The sequence below is a fragment of the Schistocerca gregaria genome, chromosome 6, assembly GCF_023897955.1.
Source record: "Schistocerca gregaria isolate iqSchGreg1 chromosome 6, iqSchGreg1.2, whole genome shotgun sequence".
In the NCBI taxonomy this organism is placed as follows: Eukaryota; Metazoa; Arthropoda; class Insecta; order Orthoptera; family Acrididae; genus Schistocerca; species Schistocerca gregaria.
The window spans coordinates 180316827-180330343 of record NC_064925.1 but is presented as its reverse complement, the minus strand read 5'-3'; the positions used below and the strand labels follow the sequence as shown (position 1 = coordinate 180330343).

The 13517-nt window shown below is 42.7% G+C and overlaps 1 protein-coding gene across 1 annotated transcript in view; it reads left to right on the top strand.

Annotated features, from left to right (window-relative positions):
- The window catches only part of LOC126278790 (uncharacterized), a 669740-nt gene that overhangs the window by 558077 nt on the left and 98146 nt on the right, over positions 1-13517 (top strand). The window contains exon 4 of the mRNA XM_049979067.1: positions 1408-1541. Coding sequence (XP_049835024.1) covers positions 1408-1541 — 134 coding nt within the window. The remainder of the gene's footprint in view (positions 1-1407; positions 1542-13517) is intronic.

Below are 13517 nucleotides of genomic sequence, written 5' to 3'. Positions count from 1 at the left end.
ATGTCCACTTTTGAAAGTGCCGTCAGTGCGAACAAGAGGTGACCAAGACGTGTAACCAATGGCACCCCATACCATGATGCCAGGTGATACGCCAGTATGGCGATGACAAATACACGCTTCCACTATGCGTTAATCGCGATGTCCTCAAACACTGATGCGACCATCATGATGGTGTAAACGGAACCTGGATTCATCTTAAAAAATGACGTTTCACCATTCGTGCACCCAGGTTCGTTGTTGAGAAACCTTCGCAGGCTCTCCTGCCTGTGATGCAGCGTCAAGGGCAACCGCAGCCATGGTCTCCGAGCTGATAGTCCATTCTGGTGGAAACGTCGTCGAACTATTTGTGCAGATGGTTGTTGTCATGCAAACGTCCCCACCTGTTGACGCAGGGATCGAGACGTAGCAGCACGATCCGTTACAACCATGCGGATTAGATGCCTGCCGTCTCGACTGCTAGTGATACGAGGCCGTTGGGATCCAGCGCGGCGTTCCGTATTACCCTCCTGAACCCACCGATTACATATTCGGCTAACAGGCATTGGATCTCGACCGAAGCGAGCAGAAATGTCGCGATACGATAAACCGCAATCGCGATAGGCTACAATCCGACCTTTAAAGTCGGAAACGTGATGGTACGCATTTCTCCTTCTTACACGAGGCATCACAACAACGTTTCACCAGGCAACGCCAGTCAACTGCTGTTTGTGTATGAGAAATCGGTTGGAAACTTTCCTCATGTCAGCTCGTTGTAGGTGTCGCCACCGGCGCCAACCTTGTGTGAATGCTCTGAAAAGTTAATCATTTACATATCACAGCATCTTCTTCCTGTCGGTTAAATTTCACGTCTGTAGCACGTCATCTTCATGGTGTAGCAATTTTAGTGGCCAGTAGTGTACTTATATTCCTCCAAGTGTATGATGAATCATTACACATAATGCCTCAAGAAACAATTTCCAGCTACTTTAGTGTCTGCAAGGATAAAACACAGACAAAGTTACTGTAGCATAGTGGCTCCAAGCGCATGTCAACTGGGATGCCACCGTCGGCCGTCCTGTATTGCAGCGGCAGAGGGTGCTCATAGTCCAGAGCCGCTGTAGGGGTAGTTCAGCGGGTGTGCTCCATTGGTTCAACTGGATGCTGCACGGCGCTGTTGGTGTTGGAGTGAAATTTGCAATACTCCCGTACAGCAGTATCGATACGTGACATCACAGCGACTCTGTACAAAATTGTCTGAAATGTGTAGTTAACCATTGCAAATAAAATATTTTGATTTTTCACTTTGGATTATATTTCGCGACCGATCGGACCTTAATAAACGAGTAGCCCCTCGTACCATGCCTTGTTTACACTTGTGTAGTGGAGTGGTGTGTGGGCGCCAGTAACGGCAGGTGTTTGGTGCCCCAGAGCCGCAGCAGGACGCGCCTCAGGTGTGGGCGAGCAGCGAGTCCTACCAGCCTGGGGAGACGCTCAGCGCCAACTGCAGCTCGGCGCCGGCCCGGCCAGCCCCCAGCCTCGAGTGGCTCGTCAACGGCCTCACGGTGGGTACCTGCAACCCCTAGCTCTCTTCTGCCGGCATCCGTGCCACCTTACTTCAAAGGTTTGTGCAAAATCTGATTAGAGAACTTTTACCAAGTCGATGAAATTCTTCTGGGTACATTGTCAATGTGTAAAATTTCTCCGATGCCGTAGCCGCTGTTGCAAATGACCTTAGTCAGGGTCCTTTTTCAAACTGCTGAATGGGAAAAGTTTTGTTTCTTATGTACTGGCGGAAGAGGCTGTTAGCGTAATCTGATAGGGTATTGATGTTGAGGAGGACGGTTGTTAAGACATTCTTTATTGTTGTTTACACTTTTTTTTCACTGGTGAAAAAGCCGATTTTTCGAAGCAGCAACAGAATAAAAGATGTTCTCGGCTCACCCAAGGTACTTGCTTTTGCAGTTTATGAAATAGGATGCGAGTGTCGAGTAGTGAATCTAGGGGAGAAAGCGCGACTGATGAGGACACGAACATCTGAACATGAGAAATGCGAGGGTGAGTCAAATGAAAACCTCAAATTTGTAATAACAAATCGAAATTTTCCGCCATTACCCTGTAAGTTGGTAAGCGTGCTTCAAACAGCGTGCAGAATGGCCTGTAGGTGGCAGCATAGTTCAGATGCACACATATCGTCGCATACTTGCACCAGGAAAGAACAGCTTTCTGTTATTCTGTTTTTGTGTAGTGAAGGTGTGAGACCTATTGAAATTCATCGACGAATGAAGGTTCAGTGCGATGGTGCATGTTTGTCACAGCAGCAAGTCTACGAATGATATAGGAAGTTGGCAGATGGTGTGACTTACGTGGAAGATGCTCCTCGTCCAGGTCAGGCACATCGAGTTGTGACTCCACAGAACATTGCAGGAGTTGAGGCCATAGTGAAGGAAAACCATCGAGTGACACTGAATGACATTGCAGCATGTTTGCAGATTAGTCATGGGTCAGCACACCACACTGTGCATGATGTGCTCCAGTTTCACAAAGTGTCTGCAAGATGGGTGCCACGGCAGATGACTCCTGAAATGAGAGAACGACATGTTGATGCTTGTGAAGAACTACTTCGGCGCTTTGAACCAGAAGGTGATGGCTTCCTTGCAAGAGTCGTTACTGGGGACGAAACCTGGGTTCACTTCCACCAACCGTAAACGAAGAGAGCGAGCAACCCAGACCTTGCCCCAAGTGATTTCCATATGTTTGGAGCAGTGAAAGACGCAATGGGAGGAAAGAAGTTCCGTTCTGATGAAGAGGTACGCCACGTGGTGCATGATTGGTTGCGCAGACTACCAAACGATTTTATTTCTAAAGGAATTTAAGCACTTTGTAAGCGCTGGAGGACTTGCACTGGGGTTGGGGGAGATAGTGTTGAAGTGCGATACAGCTTTGTACCTCTTCTGCACAATAAATGATACTTAAACAAGTATTTAATGTTTTCATTTGACTCACCCTCGTATATCCGACTAAGACAACACATAATGGCACTGGTGGCAGAACACCAGGATGAGTGGGAAACAGATAGAATTCCGAGAAGCCTGCGTACTGGCAAAACACCATCTTACTATCAAGAGGAAGCAAAAGAAATGAAATTATCGTGTGGCCTTGACGGCCGGGTGGCCCCATCCGGGGAAGATCGGTCACTGGGTTGCAAGTCTTATTTCAGGTGACGTCACAATGGTCGGACTGCGTGCCGGTGATGATAAGGACAACACAGCACCCAGTCCACTAGCGGAGAAAATCTCCAACCCGACCGGGAATCGAACCCAGGCCCGATGGATGGTAGGCAAACATGTTACCGCTCAGTTAAGCAGGCAGACATAGGAGGAAGATTAGAGAGACGATAGATACGGCAGAAAGTGCACACATTGTGTAGGAATAGTGCCTTTGATTAGTTATCAAAACGTTATCGGTCTCTGTTTCGAAACAATGTTGATTAAAAATCAACATTGGCGGCCGAAGACTTAAGGCATAAGAAGCCATACTCATTCCGTCAACGGCATGTCAAAGATGGCGGAGGAGCAGACAGAGGTTCAGGGCACTCTCTTGTCCTTGGGGTGGCAAACTGCCCCTAAAGTTGGAAGAATTAGCAGTGATCAAAGGCATGAGGATGCCGAAGGCAATGGAAACGACTGCATTAAAGACACCTAACCACGAATTGAAAAAGTGTCATGATAATCTCTCCAGTGGAAAAAGATTCCGGAAGAGTGCCACATTCGGATCTGTGGGAAGGGAATGCCAAGGGGGAGGTAACCATGAGGAAAAGAGTCCATAACCAGTCAAAGGATAACGCTCTGCGATTGGAATGTCAGGAGCTTGAATGTGGTAGGAAAGATGAAAATCCGAAAATGGAAATGCAGAGGCTCAGTCTAGATATAGTAGAGGTGAGTGAAGTGAAGTGGAAAGAAGAAAAGGATTTCTGCTCAGATCAGTATAGAGTAATAAAAGCAGCAGCGGAAAATGGTATAATGGGAGTACGATTTGTTATGAATAGAAAAGTAGGGCAGAGAGTGTGTAATTGTGAACAGTTCAGTGATAGGGTTGTTTTTCTCAGAATCGACAGCAAACAGACACCGACAACGATAATTCAGGTATATATGCCAACATCGCAAGCTGAAGATGAAGAGATAGAGAAATTATATGAGAAAACTGAAAGGGTAATACAGCACGTAAAGGAAGATAAAAATCTAATACTAATGGAGGACTGGAATGCAGTTTTAGGGGAAAGAGTAGAAGAAAAGGTTATAGGCGAATATGGATTTGGAACAAACAACGAGAGAGGAGAAAGATTAATTGAAGTCTGTAATAAATTTCAGCTAGTAATAGCGAATACTCTGTCCAAGAATCACAAGTACACCTGGAAAAGGCCGGGTGATACAGGAAGATTTCATTTAGATTTCATCATGGTCACACAGAGATTCCGAAATCAGATACAGACTCAAATACAACGTAGTGGTGATGAAGAGTTGGCTAAGGCTTAAGAGATAAGTCAGGAAGAATCAATCGGCAAAGAAGTGGGATACGGAAATAATAAGGAATGACGAGGTACACTTGAAGCTCTAAAGAAAGGCTGAAGATACAGCAGAAAGAAATAGCTCAGTAGGCGCTACAGTTGAAGAGGAATAAAAATCTCTAAAAAGGGCAGTCATAAAAGATGGAAAGAAAATCATAGATACAAAGAAGGTAACTGCGGAGAAACCATGGGTAACAGAAGAAATGGTTCAGTTGGTTGATGAAAGGAGGAAGTACAAAAACGTTGAGGGAAATACAGGAACACAGAAATACAAGTCGCTGAGCAATCAAATAAAAAGGTAGTGCAGGAAAGCTAAGACGAAATGGTTGCCTCAAAAATGTGAAGAAATCGAAAAAGAAAAGACTGTCGGAAGGACTGACTCAGCATGTAGAAAAGTCGAAACAATCTTCGGTGACATTGAAACAGAAAGGTGGCAACATTAAGAATGCAACGGGAATTCCACTGTTAAATGCAGTGGTGAGAACGCATAGGTGGAAAAAGTACAACGAAGGCCACTACGAGGGGGAAGATTTGTCTAATGTGATAGAAGAAGACACAGGAGTGATTTAGAGGAGATAGGGGATCCAGAATTTGAATCAGTATTTAAGAGAGTTTTGGAGAACTTACGATCAAATAAGGCAGAGGTGGTAGATAACAGCCCATCTGAATTCCTAAAATCATAGAGGGGAGTGGCAACAAAACGACTATTCACGTTGGTGTGTAGAGTATACGAATCTGGCGATATACCATCAGACTTACGGAAAAATACCATCAACACTATTCCGAAGACTGCAAGACCTGAGAAGTTCGAGGATTACCGCACAAGCAGCTTATCAGCTCATGCATCGAAATTGGTGACAAAAGAATGAACAGAAGAATGGAAAAGAAAACTGAGCTTGTGTTACATGACGATCAGTTTCGCTGTAGGAAGGTAAAGGCATCAGAGAGGCAATTCTGACGTTACGCTTGATAATGGATGCAAGACTAAAGAAAAATCAAGACACATTCATAGGATCTGTCGTCCTGGAAATAGCGTTCGAGAACGTAAAATGGTGCAAGATGCTCAAAATTCTCAGAAAAATAGGGATAATCTGTAGGGAGAGATGGATAATATACAACATGCACAAAAGCCAAGAGGTAATAAGAAGAGTGGACGATCAAGAAAGAAGTGCTTGGATTAAAAAGGGTGAAAGGCAAGGATGTAATCTTCCGCCTCCGCTATTCAATCTGTACATCGAAGAAGCAATGACGGAAATGAAAGAAAGGTTCAGGAGTGGAATTAAAAGTCATGGTGAAAGGATGTCAATGATACGATTCACTGACGACATTGCTATCCTGAGTGTAAGAGAAGCAGAATTGCATGATCTGCTGAATTGAATAAACAATCTAATAAGTACAGAATATGGTTTGAGAATGAATCGAAGCAAAACGAGAGTAATGAGAAGCAGCAGAAATGACAGCAGCGAGAAACTTGACATCAGGGTTGTTGGTTACGAAGTAGCTGAAGTTACGGAATTCTGCTACTTAGGTACCAAAATAACCAATGACGAACGGAGCAAGGAGGGCATCAAAAGTAGACTAGCACTGGCAAAAATGGTATTCCTCTCCAAGAGAAGTCTACTAGTATCAAACATGGGCCTTAATTTTAGGAAGAAATTTCAAAGAATGTAGGTTTGGAGCAGAGCGTTAAATGACAGTGAAACATGGATTGTGGGAAAAACCGCAACAGAAGAGTATCGAAGCGTTTGGGATGTGGTGTTACAGACTAATATTGAAAATTAGGTGAGCTAATAAGGTAAGGAATGAGGAGATTCTGCACAGAACAGCGAAGGAAAGAAATATGTGGAAAACACTGATATGGAGAAGGATGATAGGACATCTGTTAAGACATCAGGGAATGACTTCTATGGTACTAGAAGGAGGTGCAGAGGGCAAAAACTGTAGATGAAGACAGAGATTGGAATACATGTAGCAAATAATTAAGGACGGAGGTTGCAACTGCTGCTCTGAAATGAAGAAGTTGGCACACGAGAGAAATTCGTGGCGGGTCGCGTGAATCCGGTCAGAAGAGTGATGACGCAAAGAAAAAGAAAGAAACAGCCTAGCGACAGCCAATATGAATAACAGAGGGGACGGGATAGACTTCCGGCGTCCGGTTTGCCAGCAGTAACAGCGCCGCCGGACCGCAGCCCACTCGAAGCAACATACACAGGCGCACGGGATACCACAGCGGCCGAAACACACAAAAGCAGTACGCCTCAGGCGGCACTAGGCGGTAAGTAAACAGCACTACGTCACACCTGCTGCTCGATTCTGAATTGCCTGTTTCCACAAGTGACCAGAAATTAAGAAAGTACCAATCAAGAACGTCTACTTCCACCAATGAAAAAAGAAATAATGCAAACAGCAATGAAGTACGTAAAACACTCCACCTCATCACCCTTGATACCCTATCAGATTACGATAACAGCTTCTTCCGCCAGTAAATAAGAGCCACACCTTCCTCATTCAGATATTAGGAATAGCACCCTGGGGAAGGCCATTTGCAACAATGGTCGGTAATTGTGCACTCTGACAATATGGCACATATAAAAATTTTATTGACTGTGACAATGGCCTCGGAAGCTATGATTACAAATTTTTCCGAAGTTTCCACAGATTTTTTTTATTTCTTGCATTAGACTAATGCCACTACCAATTCTGTTTACACATTTACAATGTCGGTCCGTGCACGATGGTGCTCAGCACCAAAGTGTTCCAAAAAGCCGCCTGCGAAAATTCGATGTATGTCAGGTTCTATCGATCACTGAAATAAAGGTTCAAGTGTTTTGGATAGTCTTTGGCCTAGTGACTATTTATATACGTTTCGGAAGAATGGGCTTACTGTCAATATCGTACAGTTGTTGTTGTTGTCTTCAGTCCAGAGACTGGTATGATGCAGCTCTCCATGATACTCTATCCTGTGCAAGCTTCTTCATCTCCCAGTACCTACTGCAACCTACATCCTTCTGAACCTGTTTAGTGTATTCATCTCTTGGTCTCCCTCTACGATTGTTACCCGCCACGCTGCCCTCCAATACTAAATTGGTGATCCCATGATGCCTCAGAACATATCCTACCAACAGATTCCTTCTTCTGGTCAAGTTGTGCCACAAACTTCTCTTCTCCCCAATCCTATTCAATACTTCCAGATTAGTTATGTGATCTACCCATCTAATCTTCAGCATTCTTCTGTAGCATCACATTTCGAAGGCTTCTATTCTCTTCTTGTCCAAACTATTTATCGTCCATGTTTCACTTCCATACATGGCTACACTCCATACAAATACTTTCAGAAATGACTTCCTGACACTTAAATCTATACTCGATGTTAAGAAATTTCTCTTCTTCAGAAATGCTTTCCTTGCCATTGCCAGTCTACATTTTATATCCTCTTCACTTCGACCATCATCAGTTATTTTGCTCCCCAAATAACAAAACTCCTTTACTACTTTAAGTGTCTCATTTCCTAATCTAATTCCCTCAGCATCACCCGACTTAATTCGACTACATTCCATTATTCTCGTTTTGCTTTTGTTGATGTTCATCTTATATCCGCCTTTCAAGACACTGTCCATTCCGTTCAACTGCTCTTCCAAGTCCTTTGCTGTCTCTGACAGAATTACAATGTCATCGGCGAACCTCAAAGATTTTATTTCTTCTCCATGGATTTTAATACCTACTCCGAATTTTTCTTTTGTTTCTTTTACTGCTTGCTCAATATACAGATTGAATAACATCGGGGAGAGGCTGCAACCCTGTCTTACTCCCTTCCCAAACTCCCTTCCCAACCACTGCTTCTCTTTCATGTCCCTCGACTCTTATAACTGCCATCTGGTTTCTGTACAAATTGTAAATAGCCTTTCTCTTCCTGTATTTTACCCCTGCCACCTTTAGAATTTGAAAGAAGGTATTCCAGTCAACATTGTCAAAAGCTTTCTCTTAGTCTACAAATGCTAGAAACGTAGGTTTGCCTTTCCTTAATCTTTCTCCTAAGATAAGTCGTAAGGTCAGTATTGCCTCACGTGTTCCAGTATTTGTACGGAATCCAAACTGATCTTCCCCGAGGTCGACTTCTACTAGTTTTTCCATTCGTCTGTAAAGAATTCGAGTTAGTATTTTGCAGCTGTGGCTTATTATACTGATAGTTCGGTAATTTTCACTTCTGTCAACACCTGCTTTCTTTGGAATTGAATTATTATATTCTTCTTGAAGTCTGAGTGTATTTCGCCTGTTTCATACATCTTGCTCACCAGATGGTAGAGTTTTGTCAGGACTGGCTCTCCCAAGGCCGTCAGTAGTTCCAATGGAATGTTGTCTACTCCGGGGGCCTTGTTTCGACTCAGGTCTTTCAGTGCTGTGTCAAACTCTTCACGCAGTATCATATCTCCAATTTCATCTTCATCTACATCCTCTTCCATTTCCATAATATTGTCCTCAAGTGCATCGCCCTTGTATAGACCCTCTATATACTCCTGCCACCTTTCCGCTTTCCCTTCTTTGCTTAGAACTGCGTTTCCATCTGAGCTATTGATGTTCATACAAGTGGTTCTCTTATCTGCAAAGGTCCCTTTAATTCTCCTGTAGGCAGTACTGATCTTACCCCTAGTGAGATAAGCCTCTACATCCTTACATTTGTCCTCCAGCCATCCCCGCTTAGCCATTTTGCACTTCCTGTCGATCTCATTTTTGAGACGTTTGTATTCCTTTCTGCCTGCTTCATTTATTGCATTTTTATATTATCTCTTTTCATCAATTGAATTCAATATTTCTTCTGTTACCCAAGTATTTCTACTAGCCCTCGTCTTTTTACCTACTTGATCCTCTGCTGCCTTCACTACTTCATCCCTCAAAGCTACCCATTCTTCTTCTACTGTATTTCTTTCCCCCATTTCTGTCAATTGTTCCCTTATGCTCTCCCTGAACTCTGTACAACCTCTGCTTCTTTCAGTTTATCCAGGTCCCATCTCCTTAAATTCCCACCTTTTTGCAGTTTTTTTAGTTTTAATCTACAGTTCATAACCAATAGATTGTGGTCAGAGTCCACATCTGCCCCTGGAAATGTCTTACAGTTTAAAACCTGGTTCCTAAATCTCTGTCTTACCACTGTATAATCTATCTGATACCTTTTAGTATCACCAGGGTTCTTCCATGTATACAACCTCCTTTCATGATTCTGAAACCAAGTGTTAGCTATGATTAAGTTGTGCTCTGTGCAAAATTCTACCAGGCGGCTTCCTCTTTCATTTCTTAGCCCCAATCCATATTCACCTACTACGTTTCCTTCTCTCCCTTTTCCTACACTCGAATTCCAGTCACCCATGACTATTAAATTTTCGTTTCCCTTCACTATCTGAATAATTTCTTTTATTTCATCATACATTTCTTCAATTTCTTCGTCATCTGCAGAGCTAGTTGGCATATAAACTTGTACTACAGCAGAGGGTCAAAATTTAAACATTCCACACTTCCTCGCCGGCCGGAGTGGCCGAGTGATTCTAGGCGCTTCAGTCTGGAACCGCGCGATCGCCACGGTCGCAGGTTAGAATCCTGCCCCGGGCATGTATGTGTGTGATGTCCTTAGGTTAGTTAGTTTTAAGTAGTTCTAAGTTCTAGGGGACTGATGACCTCAGATGTTAAGTCCCATAGTGCTTAGAGCCATTTGAGCCATTCCACACTTCCTCCAGCGCATCCAAATTGAGCAAATCAGTTGTTTCTTTCCTATTAAGTGTTTTCTAGCGTCGACCTCAGATTGATTGTAAAAGCACCATTTGTCCGAGAAACCATGAACTTTTGAGGAAGAAAATACCAACTATCGGGATGGCCACTTCTGTAATTTCTATTCATGGCAGATTGCAGAAATTTCTATAATGTATTCTTCAGATGATATTCTCGGGGAACTTCGAAACCTATTTTGGTCTCATTATCCCTTAGCAAGATGAAGAGGTTCAAAGTTACCATACTTGTGCAGAAGACAGCAAAAACCGGTTTTAGCCGTTTATGCGCTTTGGGCCGCAATCATCTAAATAAATATGCATAGTAAATGTTCACATTTTAACAGTACATTGTTTAGACATTCATCTCGAAACACCAGTTTCCTGTTTCCAACAGTTTAGATCAGTGACCAAGATACATCCGAAGAACTATGATTTTCTGGTACCGGAAGTATCAATTGTGGAGATGGCCTCTTCTATAATTTCTGTTCCTGGAAAATCATCGAAATTTTTACCTCGTGTTATTAAGATGATATTACCTTGGGAGTTTGAAACTTCATTCGAAACCATAATCCGTTACCAAGATGCAGAGATTCAACGTACTTACGAGCATAAAATACGCTCGTAATATCCGGTATCAGGCGTACTTTAAGTAACAAAGTGAACACTTGACGAGAGTTCAAAATTTCATGATAAACTGTCTGTGCATAATGGGCACCATATGCCTACGCAAATGTGTCCATCGTGGCACTGCAGTGAAAGAAAATGGGCTAAAAAGGGTCTTAAAATAATTGAAAAACTTAAAATTACCGTCAAAAATTGTGTAAAACTGAAAAGAATGCAAATTTAGTAAATTATTTCTAATACAATTTCACTCTTTTAAGATACAAGTCATAAGCCGGGCGTTTTCCTTGAATTGTGATCGATGAGCAAAGCATCCAGAAAAAAAATGTAAGGTACACGATTTTGTGCTAATGTTATATTACGAGCACTTATTCGTTGTTGCCGTATGTCAAAATATATAAATGTGTCGAAGTACGTAACTAAATTCTAAAAAACTTACTGGCCTATAGATTTCGTTTTGTGTAAGTAACATACCCTGCTGTAGTTGGAAAAAGACGGTAACCAACGTAAAAGGCGAAAATGCTTCTCTCTAAAAATACTCTGACAGGAAAGTAGGGAGCGAGTGCCTCAATCCTCATTCCGTCTTGCTCATTAAAAATATTGGCGTGCGAATATATTCGCTCTTATTGAGCTGAGAGAGGGTATCAGAGAGACAGTGATGGTGGAAGGGAGAGAGATGGCGCTAGTGAGACAGGAGGAGCGAGGAGACAGTAATGGTGGGAAAGAGAAGGCGACAGTGAAAGAGAAAAACAGATGGACAAAGGCAGAATATTTGGTGAGGATGGCGGTATGAGTATTGAGGCAGCTGGTTCCCCACCTTTTTGTCAGATTTTTAAAGAGGAATGTATTCGCCTTTTTTGTGCTCCGATGAAATCATTTTTCCATTGATTTAACATTGATGAACCACTGTAAGTAGCCAATAGAACGAACAGTAGTGCACCCAATATACGACGTTGCTTAGAAACGATAGAGATAGTAAGGGCTCAAACTTTAACAGCGTTAAGCATAGTCGCCAATTCGCAGTCCAACAAATAGCTACAGGTCCATATAATAACATCAGCAAACAATCCAACAGTTACATTGGCAACGAGCACTCTGAGGGATTTGGAGTGATGTTGATAATGTAGAAGAGTTACCAGGCAGACATAAAACTCTTTACTTTACGTATTCCTGTCGGTTATTGATGTACATATGCAGACTGAAGCGATGAATGAAAATTTGTACCAAGGCCGGGATTCGAACCTGGGCCTCCTCATTTGTCTGAGGCGCTAATCAGTACACTAACCTGGGACAGTGGTTTTGCACAACTGCATGGTCTAGCACAACACTCTTCCCTCCTCAATTCGCATTCCCATACATTCCTCAACTCACTTGGTTGTTGTTGTTGTTGTTGTTGTCTTCAGTCCTGAGACTGGTTTGATGCAGCTCTCCATGCTACTCTATCCTGTGCAAGCTGCTTCATCTCCCAGTACCTACTGCAACCTACATCCTTCTGAATCTGCTTAGTGTACTGATCTCTCGGTCTCCCTCTACGATTTTTACCCTCCACGCTGCCCTCCAATGCTAAATTTGTGATCCCTTGATGCCTCAAAACATGTCCTACCAACCGATCCCTTCTTCTAGTCAAGTTGTGCCACAAACTTCTCTTCTCCCCAATCCTATTCAATACCTCCTCATTAGTTACGTGATCTATCCACCTTATCTTCAGTATTCTTCTGTAGCACCACATTTCGAAAGCTTCTATTCTCTTCTTGTCCAAACTAGTTATCGTCCATGTTTCACTTCCATACATGGCTACACTCCAAACAAATACTTTCAGAAACGACTTCCTGACACTTAAATCTATATTCGATGTTAACAAATTTCTCTTCTTCAGAAACGCTTTCCTTGCCATTGCCAGTCTACATTTTATATCCTCTCTACTTCGACCATCATCAGTTATTTTACTTCCTAAATAGCAAAGCTCCTTTACTACTTTAAGTGTCTCATTTCCTAATCTAATTCCCTCAGCATCACCCGATTTAATTTGACTACATTCCATTATCCTCGTTTTGCTTTCGTTAATGTTCATCTTATATCCTCCTTTCAAGACACTGTCCATTCCGTTCAACTGCTCTTCCAAGTCCTTTGCCGTCTCTGACAGAATTACAATGTCATCGGCGAACCTCAAAGTTTTTACTTCGTCTCCATGAATTTTAATACCTACTCCAAATTTTTCTTTTGTTTCCTTTACTGCTTGCTCAATATACAGATTGAATAACATCGGGGAGAGGCTACAACCCTGTCTCACTCCTTTCCCAACCACTGCTTCCCTTTCATGCCCCTCGACTCTTATGACTGCCATCTGGTTTCTGTACAAATTATAAATAGCCTTTCGCTCCCTGTATTTTACCCCTGCCACCTTTAGAATTTGAAAAAGAGTATTCCAGTCAACATTGTCAAAAGCTTTCTCTAAGTCTACAAATGCTAGAAACGTAGGTTTGCCTTTTCTTAATCTTTCTTCTAAGATAAGTCGTAAGGTCAGTATTGCCTCACGTGTTCCAACATTTCGACGGAATCCAAACTGATCCTCCCCGAGGTCTGCATCTACCAGTTTT